A 10026-nucleotide genomic window follows, 5' to 3' on the forward strand; every position below is an offset into this window, starting at 1 on the left:
TGCATTGTATCAGTTAACGAGTGATGCATTGTATCAGTTTAAGTGTTTGATGCATTGTACAAGTTGGTGAGTGAAGCATTTTATCAGCGAGTCATTGACGCATTTTATCAGTACTGCTTCTGTTGTCCAGTGGAAAGAGCGTCTCCCCGGATCTAAAGATTATACCTGCCTGGCGCTCGGCATTAAGGGGTGGGGTGGGGATTTGGGGGTGGGGTGGGGGATAAGGAGTGATCAGCTCGGAATCAGTACCCTGTGTCTGAGTTGTAAATATATGGTGATCTGCAACTTATCAAATATTGCAACACTCTGCAATGCATGTGACTCGACGATCTATCACGCACCTGTTCATGTGTTTTGACACGTCCTATATAATGACTTCACTTCACGAGCTACACGTCGAAAGCAATTTTGCATCACTATAATTATGGCATTGATTAACATGTATTAAAATTCTTGTTTTATTCAAACACAAAATATGGGGTAAGTAACTTGCCCTCGAAGATATATTTCTATAGTCTTAAGAGAATGGTCCTATACATGTGAATTGTTGCAGCCGACGTTTGAAATTGACCCCTGTGTCTTATCTTCAATACGTTGGCGTTTGAATGTGTATAAGAACAATTGTTAAGCAGAGGAAATCTCGTTAAGGGAAATACCTGAAGAATGTTGCAAGGTAAGATGCGTTCAACGTGTTATTTTCTTTTCTAATGTCAAATACACTTGTGCCTTGAAATTAAGATTACCGACTTCATATTCAGCGCTAAGCAAAAATGTTTAATATGTCGCTTGAAGTCACATATATTCATAAGTGTACGGGTTAACGAATCAATATACATAAAAAAATACTCACCAGATTAGGAGTATTTAGGAATGAATGTTGTCTTACACCAAAGGCAACAATGTTTTGGTGGCCATTAATAATTCGGTCAGTACAAACCAGTTTTTGATGGGGCCCGTGAAGATCCGGGGTAGCATAGGTCTTCAGCAACCCATGCTTGCCGTAAAAGGCGACAATGCTTGTCGTAAAAGGCGACTAACGGGACCGGGTGGTCTGGCTCGCTGACTTGGTTGATGCATGTCATCGATCCCAATTGCGTTGATCGATGCTCATGATATCAATCACTGGATTGTCTGGTCCAGAAACGAACACTTACAGACCGCCGTCATATAGCTGGAATATTGCTGAGTGCGGCGTTAAATAACAACCAACCAAACAAGCCTGTTAGTAGGAGTATTAATTATACAATGTTATGGCAAATATCTATTCAATGTATCCTCAACAAACAAACAAACAAACAAACAAACAGTTGTTGATGGCATGGTAAGTAGCCACAATGCACGCACGTCCATTGCAGCCGCATTGTGCCCTCTCGATACTCATTTTCTTTTTTTTACAACATGCATGTGGTTCATATGTGACGTATTCTGCCCAAAGGGATCTTCATTCACAGTGAATAAGAAAAGCAAAAAGAAAAGAAAACATCGAAAGAAGTAATACGCCTGACCTTCATTTTCATTCTCTTGCAGCACTTGCCTTCTTTGCAATATTACTCAGCCACATAGGTAAGCGAACGTACATGATTGGATATAAATGCCACTATCATCGTGTTTAAATTTTAAATAAACATCCTTCTACGATTTCATAAATTCAATAAACGTCGAAAGCAAATTGTAACATTCCGTGCATGCTTTTGTTTTCGTCTTGTTTGTTGTTTAACGCCGCACTCAGCAATATTCCAGCTATATGACGGTCTGTTAATAATCGAGTCTGGACCAGACAATCCAGTGATTGACATGAGCAACTGTCCACGCAATTTGGATACGATGACGTGCATCGTGATGACGTCAGCGAGCATGACCACCCGAGTCTGGGTTCGTGAAGACCTATTCTCACCTGGATCTTCACGAGTCTACTGTGTATGTAATAAATGCTAACCGATCATTTACGAAACTTACCTGTTATCTGTGAGTTGTATATCGCTACCATTGTATGGGTGAGTGAGTTTAACGCCGCTTTGAACATTCTTCTAGTTTTACCACGGCGTTCCAGCTTAATGTTATAGGGAAGCCCGACGTGATGCAGGTCTTGGACGTTTTACCGATTTGGTAAAACCCACGAGCACGAGAATGTTGCGGACAAACATAACCGATCATAGGTTTCTGGTGTGCCCAAGGGACGCAACTCCGCACAGCGAATTGCCGCGCCTTACACGACTTGGACACCCATGACCCCAACACCTTTAATGAACATAGGTTTCTGGTATGCTAGCATTGTGTGCGTGTGTGTGCGTGTGTGTGTGTGCGTGCGTGCGTACGTGCGTGCGTGGTCTTAAACGGGTAAATGTCAACAGTATAACACATCCATTTCGTTTGGTAGCTTATGAATCAAAAAAGATCTCAACACCAACAGCACCATAGGGGAGTTTCTATTTGCATAATATATGCACCTGGTTTCATCACTATTTGATAGTGATTCATAAAACACGTGCTAATGATATAGTCGGAATCGTAAAAACGACTCTGCATTTGACAGAGATTTCTTATGAATACGGAAAGGGTTTTGTCGCTTTTGTTTGCTTTATTGATATAAGAATATTACTGAGTTAAACTCACCAATGTTCTGAAATTAACATTTATGAAAGTCTTATACTTGGCTTGCTAAATCTGGGGACAGAATATATCCGATAATAACATTTCAGATGGCATCGTCATGCAAACAACGCCAGCTCCATGCAGAGACGTCTTCATGAGTTGTCACAGCGACTCCTGCAACTACGGAGACTACAGCTTATTGTTCTGTAAACAGACCTGTGGTCTTTGTGGTAAGAGGATTACATAATGCAGTCACTACCTGCCACTTCTACCACAGATCCTCTAAATTATTACGTGATCGAAAGTCATGCAATCTTCACCTACATACCTTACTATTGATGTTTGTTAGATATGGGGCGGTCGGGTAGCCTAGTGGTTAAAGCGTTCGCTCGTCACCCCGAAAACCCGGGTTCGATTCCCGACATGGGTACAATGTGTGAAGCCCATTTCTTGTGTCCCCCGCCGTGATATTGCTGGAATATTGCTAAAAGCGGCGTAAAACCATACTCAGTCAGTCAGTCAGTTGTTAGATATGACTATAACTGATGTGACAACAACTTGAAAGTATCAAAATCGTATACAAATGCATTCCATGTATATGTCTGGATGGATGGATGCAAGGCGAATACAATGTTGAGTGAGTACATCCTGGATTCGTGGCCATCCAGGGACCCGTTCCACAAAGCGATCTTAGCGCTACGACTGTCGTAAGCCTATGTTAAAGTATGGGACTTACGATCATCTTACCGTTAAGATCGCTTTGTGGAACAAGGCCCTTGATTGGAACCTATTTTCACAGACCGATTCACAGTTTTAACTTGTGGTTAACCCAACCACGTGGTTCGACGAAGTACTTCCGGTCTAGGGTCACTTGCTTCAGGGTCGATCGTACTTAACAGTGCTCCATTAAACGGTTGAGCAGTACCGATGTGCAGAACCAAGTTCATCCCGTTCTTCATTATACAGGTCCCGATGTGAAGAAGCCACCATCCTACGTCTGTAAAGACATCCTCTCCTATGATCTGTGCAGACACTACTCGTCAGGATGCACTGTTAAGGGGGATCAAATCAAATGGGCTATCAAGTATTGCCCTAGGACATGTCAACTGTGTGGTGAGAAAATAACACTAACATTCCATATCTATTCATACTTTGGCAGCTTTTTTATTGGCATGTAAGACTTCACATGATTCTTCTGTAAAGAGGTCCAAAACAACTTTACACAAGGTATATTGATCTTGTAATGGCTTCTAGCTTCTTAGTCTGTCCTTGATGTGGAGTGGTGTTGTAGTTGACACCAGAGACCATATAATTATATCATCTATTATATGGTCTCTGTTGACACCGAGTGGTTAGAGTGGTTGAGATCCGAAGGTCAACCCTCCAATGGAGTGAGTGAGTTGGATTTAACGCCGCTTTTAACAGTATTCCAGTTATATCGCGGCGTGTCAGCTTCTTGTGGGACGAAAGTCCGAAGTGATGCAGGCCTGAGACGTTTAGCACTTCGGTGAAACCCACGAGCACGGGTATGGTGCTGACAAACCTAGAAACATAATCGGGGCGAATTTGGATTCGAACCCACAATCATAGGTTTCTGGCGTGCCCAAGGGACGCAACTCTGCACAGCGAATCGCGCCGCCTTAGACGACTGGGCCACACGTGCCCCCTCCAATGGATACAATGTGTGAAGATCATTCGTGGTGTGTTGGAATGCTGCTGAAAGTGTTGTTACACTCTACTCATCCACCTACACTAGCAGAAGACGTGTCACCAACCCTTCCATAACAAGTATTGAGGCGACTAACGGGATCGGGTGGTCAGGCTCGCTGACTTGGTAGATAAAGGTCATCGCATCCCAATTGTGTGGATCGATGTTTATGATGTCACTCACTGGGTTGTCTGGTCCAGACTCGATTATTTACAGACCGCCGTCATATAGCTGGAATATTGCTGAGTGTGGCGTTAAACAACAAACAAACAAACATTCATGGCCTAGTGAGGAGAAATGACACTGGTGGTCCAACGATCTAAGGCGCTGCAACTCGCCTTTCAGAGTTACGCCCCTTGGTTACCTAGATTTGCTCATGGTTGGTTAGATTTCAGATTCGTTCAAATTAAGATCATTTTTCTGTCGTCATACCGGTTTTGTCAAAGTTGTAAACATATATGACCTTTATGTTTTGGGCTGATATGTTGTTGAGAGCAACGTCATACCCAATTGACTCACTCAACACCTCATTTGACTTTGCATATAGCTCAAAACTTGCATCCCTGCCTCTGTTGATAGCGGATCCTCCCACCTGTCAAGACAACTTTCCAACTGACTGCCGCAATGGAAAGACTGCGTACGGTTGCGAGGACGGGAACTGGGGACACACAAACTGCCGTTTCACGTGTGGCCTCTGTGGTACGTTACTTTTTCAGGGAGCTCATGTCATGCAAATTCCACATAAGACAAGGTCCAAAGCAACGTCATGGATCAGGTGATCATGCACGGTGACACAGCTGAAGGAATGTTTTCGATCGTTTGTTTAACGCTGCACTGTTTGAAAACTTACGAAATCTACATTTTATTCACTGATCATTTCTGTAATTGTGATTCAGTCTTATTCATATTCATCGACTCTGATTGAGCGATGGATGCCAGTAACAAATGACTTTATCCATAGACTAAAGTGGTAGGATACAGTTTAATTTTCGCCAACATTATGATGCCGCAAACATGTATCATGATAATTTTATCAAACAATTTGGGCAAAATTAAATATTTTAAGCATCCATTTTCATCAGATTTATTAAATCAACAAGCATGTATAGTGATATGTTTCCGTTAGGCCCGTGCAGATCCGTGGTAGAATAGGTCTTCAGCAACCCGTGCTTGCCGTAAAAGGCGACTATGCTTGTCGTAAGGGGCGACTAACGGGGTCGGATGGTCAGGCTCGCTGACTTGGTTGATGCATGTCAACGATCCCAATTGCGTGGATCGATGCTTATGATGTCAATCACTGGATTGTCTGGTCCAGACTTGATTATTTACAGACCGCCGTCATATAGCTGGAATATTGCTGAGTGCGGCGTTAAACAACAAACAAACAAAGTATACGTTAATGTTCAACACACCACTTAACCAACCTGTAATGCTGCGTACATTACACTGTTTATTACTATCAAGGCACACTTTTTTCTGAAACAGGCAATGAGTGCATAGACAGGGTGTCATCGTGCAGTTCTCGACCAAAGGAAATGTGTCAGGGATTTTACGAGGAATGGGCTAGGAACAACTGCGCATTGTCATGTGGATTTTGCAGTAAGTGCTCAACAGGATCTACACCTATAGTCAGAGGCTAAAATAACTGATCAGAACTTGCTTTTGGAGAAACAAATTTCAAAATTCCTCTTCTTTTATTAAGATGAATTTGCTTTTATAGAAAAAAAATTCAAAATTCCTCTTCTTTACCTTTGAAAAGATTCTTCATATTCAATTGTGCTGAAGATGAATCCCATGGATTTCGGAGAGATGTTTGATTATTTTAATTTTTATATTTGAACAAGTTCAGTTTTAGATTTAAGGTTTGATCTGTAATGACAGAAGATAATTACATGTGATACGTTCGTGTGCTTAAGAAATTCAGTCGAAACCGTTAAAAGTTTAATGTGCATAATGGATGTTCATCTTTTTATAGATTCTACCCTTACGCTGACAACAAGGAAAACCAATATCAATACGTTCGTACCGACTTCATACCCGTTCGGGAAGTGAGGATCAAGGTCACAACGTAGTTGTCCTATTTCGCCTGAATTATTTAAACCTTTAAGTTTCGGTTATAAATGTTGGAGACATAAAATGTGTGATTAGACTTGAGAGAAACAAAAGCAATGTATGATTGTAAATAAATAAGGCATACAGTTTCAGGTGTAATATCTGAGTATTTATACTTTATTCAAATTCCTCCTTTACCATCATACATTTGGCACGGTTGGCCCAGTCGTCCGATGCGTCGTAAGTCACTGTGGTTAGCTTCATCCCTTTGCGCCCATTTGGCGCGCCAGTATCCTTTGATCGTTGGCTCCAATCTCGAATCCTCGGCTTTCAATCAGAGTGGTTATTGTCAGGGTTTGTGCTGGTTGTTGGTTTGTTGTTTTACGCCGCACTCAGCAATATTCCAGCTATATGACGGCGGTCTGTAAATAATCGAGTCTGGACCAGACAATCCAGTGATTGATATCATAAGCATCGATCCACGCAATTTGGATCGATGACATGCATCAACCAAGTCAGCGAGCCTGACCACCCGACCCCGTTAGTCGCCTTTTACGACAAGCATTGGTTGCTGAAGACCTATTCTACCACGGATCTCACGGGTTTGTGGGCGACATGTATACTCCTCAGACGTCTGTTTTTTTAGCGATACAGATTGAAACAAACAGCTCTGCTGGTGTTAATTTTGTTAAGAGCAGCTTTAGTCCGCCATTGTTTTCATTCGATAGCGAGTACCAGTGAACGCCTGTCTACTCGTATAGGTAAACATGAACTAAGTCAAGCCAAGACAAATTACACACTGCAGGTGGACGTGATGTTCTGAACTTCTTCAAACTGCAGGCTGTCGATGTGATTTTGGACACAACAGTCTCACGTGGCTGCCACAACTATATCACGCTGTGCAGGCTATCAAGATGCCAAAACCAAACTACACTCTGCAGGTTGACGTGATGTCCAAACAAGTTATAACTGAACACTGTCGTTCTTCCGGGTGGCGGGATGATCCATCCACATGATATACAGCAAGCGTGTGTGATATTCTTGCACTCAACGCCTGCAGGTTGACGTGATGTCCAAACAAGTTATAACTGAACACCCATTTGTGGTGTCCCCCGCCATGATATTGCTGGAATATTGCTAAAAGCGGCGTAAAACCATACTCACTCACTCACTATAACTGAACACTGTCGTTCTTCCGGGTGGCGGGATGATCCATCCACATGACATACTGCAAGCGTGTGTGATATTCTTGCACTCAACGCCTGCAGGTTGACGTGATGTCCAAACAAATTATACCACGTCATCGCCGGGACCATCTTCAGTCGGCAACACAGCACCAGCATTGGCGCCACCAAGAGTCCTCTTCCCAGACGAGAGCCGTTACTGTATCTCAACAGCAGAGAGAGAGAGAGAGAGAGAGAGAGAGAGAGAGAGAGAGAGAGAGAGAGAGAGAGAGAGAGAGAGAGAGAGAATGGCGACGCGGTGGTGAAAGGTTTTCGGGTATGAAGAGAGGGGGATGCACAAGCAAACCGCCGGTGATGTGCCGACTTGACTCATACAGATTTCTAGAACCCCTACTGTTATGAACTACGTCAATTTTGATGAATAATCTTTTTTTTAAGAAACACACATTTTTAGGTTTACAATCAAACAGACAATGCAAATAGTCAATACGTGGCGGCAGCAGTAAGCAACATGCCTTATGATATATTTGTTGGTGTACTCACGAATGTCTAGAATTTGTCACGGTTGAATGTCTTGAAAGGGGCCGGTGTTGTTCTGGAATGCAGAATAGCATTGGAAGCTGGCAGGAATTCGGTGCTGTTAGTGTACCCATTTAGAACTCGGCAAGTAGACAAGACACAAATCAGGTTGAACAATGCCTCGAATCGTCCTCGCTCATCTTCCCGAGGCAAGGGAGTTAACTGACTATAAAAGTCCAATTTCCACCCTTGCCGAACTAGGCTGGTATTATGGAGTTAGCAGTTACAATTTGGCTGGACTAACGAGTCTATGCATAGTCCAATCAAAATCGCGCACGGAAATCGAAATCCGGTTCGTAAACTGTCGTGCAGATTTTCGGTCGATTGCAGGATTTGCAAAGCATGTGAACCGCCAACAGATTGTCAACAGATACTTTCTAAATCTTTTCATGTTTTAATCAAAGTGTTCGCGTGATTTGATGCACTTCGCGATGTTAGACCCGTTTTATCCCAATATAGATATTGATTATCGATCAGATCGTCTTGACTGGGCGCCGCCATTTTGTTTGAAACAAATGCAAGTGATGGGACTGGATTGGTCCATAGGAGAGGCTCAGGAGGGACATCACTCATAATAACCAGTGGTGGCGCGACGATCGAGCACTGGAATTCCAGCCTAGTTCGGCAAGGGTGGAAACTGGTCTTTTAAAGTCAGTTAACCCCCTTGCCTCGGGAAGATGTCCTCGCTACGCACTTGTATAGGACAAGCCAGTCTTCTAGAAAGAGTCCCATCCCAAAACTTTTCGAATGGTCAACACTGTCATGTTCATTGATACACAAAGGCGAACTCTAAAGCACTCTTGATCATGTAGATCGGTGAAACCTGTCCACCACAGAACTCGGATATTGTACAACCGCTTCAATCATTTGCTGCCTGACGCTGCAAATTCACTTCAAATAAGCTTTCAAACTGAAACAAATTACAACAACATCTACTGCCACATAACAATATTACAACAGTAATACATTTATATGTTTATTAAACAGTGGTATCTTCAACGGGTGAGTAATACAATCAAATCACGAAGACTTGGAGTAGTTTTGATTGTGACGTTATATACGGCAATTATCCCATATTATCATACCCCCATGTCAGAATGACGAGATATGATTGGTCCACGAGATTTTGATAAAATCTCTTATACCCCGCCACGAGCAATACAGGCTGCACGTGGATTTCTGAGAACCAGAATACGTCCCTTATACGCCTCTTCAAAGAAAACATCAGCACCCTCCCCCCCCCCCCCCCCCCCCCCCCCAAGTCAATTGAAGTCACGTGACATAGTATAAGTCAACCTCAGCTCAATCGAACAGCTGTTTTCTATCAATTTTGAACTTGTGTTAATTCCTATACAATATCACATTAAAACATGTCAGTGAGATAAATTCGCTGTAGCAGAATCATGAAGTGTACATGGGGTTTTATGTGTCCCTCGTTAGGTTTTTTACCATTCGTCTCAACCTTGTATATGTCTCTAATTTAACGCACATTTTTATAACCAAGCAATTGTTGTCAAATGATGTTGATTAACAACGACGTCTGCTTAATTTAGTAACTGAGTCTATCATTTAGGTGTAAAATAAATTTGTTGGCTTCGGTTGATATGATGGAAAAATTACGACTGTGCAATTGGTTTGTTCTCACTTTGCCGGCAGTCTGGGGGAACTGGTCAGACGATCACGTGTTTTCAAAGGTTTAGTCTGTTCCACTCTTGCTTGGCTCAGCAGTATGATACCGTCAAGTCTAGTTAAATGTCAGTAAGTGAACTGTGTTCACCAGTCAATATTATTACCATTAATTAATCATGTATCATGTACGAGGGCTGGTCGAAAAGTTCTAAGCCTATCAAACAAAACCAACAATTGTGAAAGTGCTTTAAATTTCATTTTTCAAAATACTCTCCCTGCTTT

At 42.4% G+C, this 10026-nt stretch overlaps 1 protein-coding gene across 1 annotated transcript; it reads left to right on the forward strand.

Moving 5' to 3' along the window:
* Window positions 1-575: 575 nt before the first annotated feature.
* Window positions 576-6511, forward strand: LOC139447193 (uncharacterized). The gene is made up of 7 exons (XM_071228412.1): window positions 576-673; window positions 1528-1563; window positions 2700-2822; window positions 3559-3705; window positions 4880-4999; window positions 5786-5899; window positions 6276-6511. Exons 1-7 carry the CDS (start codon window positions 664-666, stop codon window positions 6350-6352), a joined length of 627 nt encoding a protein of 208 aa, XP_071084513.1. The 5' UTR covers window positions 576-663; the 3' UTR covers window positions 6353-6511.
* Window positions 6512-10026: the final 3515 nt, after the last annotated feature.

The sequence above is a fragment of the Haliotis cracherodii genome, unplaced genomic scaffold (assembly GCF_022045235.1).
Source record: "Haliotis cracherodii isolate W230 unplaced genomic scaffold, xgHalCrac1.p SCAF_10, whole genome shotgun sequence".
In the NCBI taxonomy this organism is placed as follows: domain Eukaryota; kingdom Metazoa; phylum Mollusca; class Gastropoda; order Lepetellida; family Haliotidae; genus Haliotis; species Haliotis cracherodii.

Bases quoted from the DNA above. Each gene is read 5' to 3' on its own strand.
- LOC139447193 (XM_071228412.1), top strand. The intron at 2,823-3,558 runs GTAAGAGGATTA...TTCATTATACAG, and splicing joins ACAGACCTGTGGTCTTTGTG to GTCCCGATGTGAAGAAGCCA. The intron at 3,706-4,879 runs GTGAGAAAATAA...CTCTGTTGATAG, and splicing joins TAGGACATGTCAACTGTGTG to CGGATCCTCCCACCTGTCAA.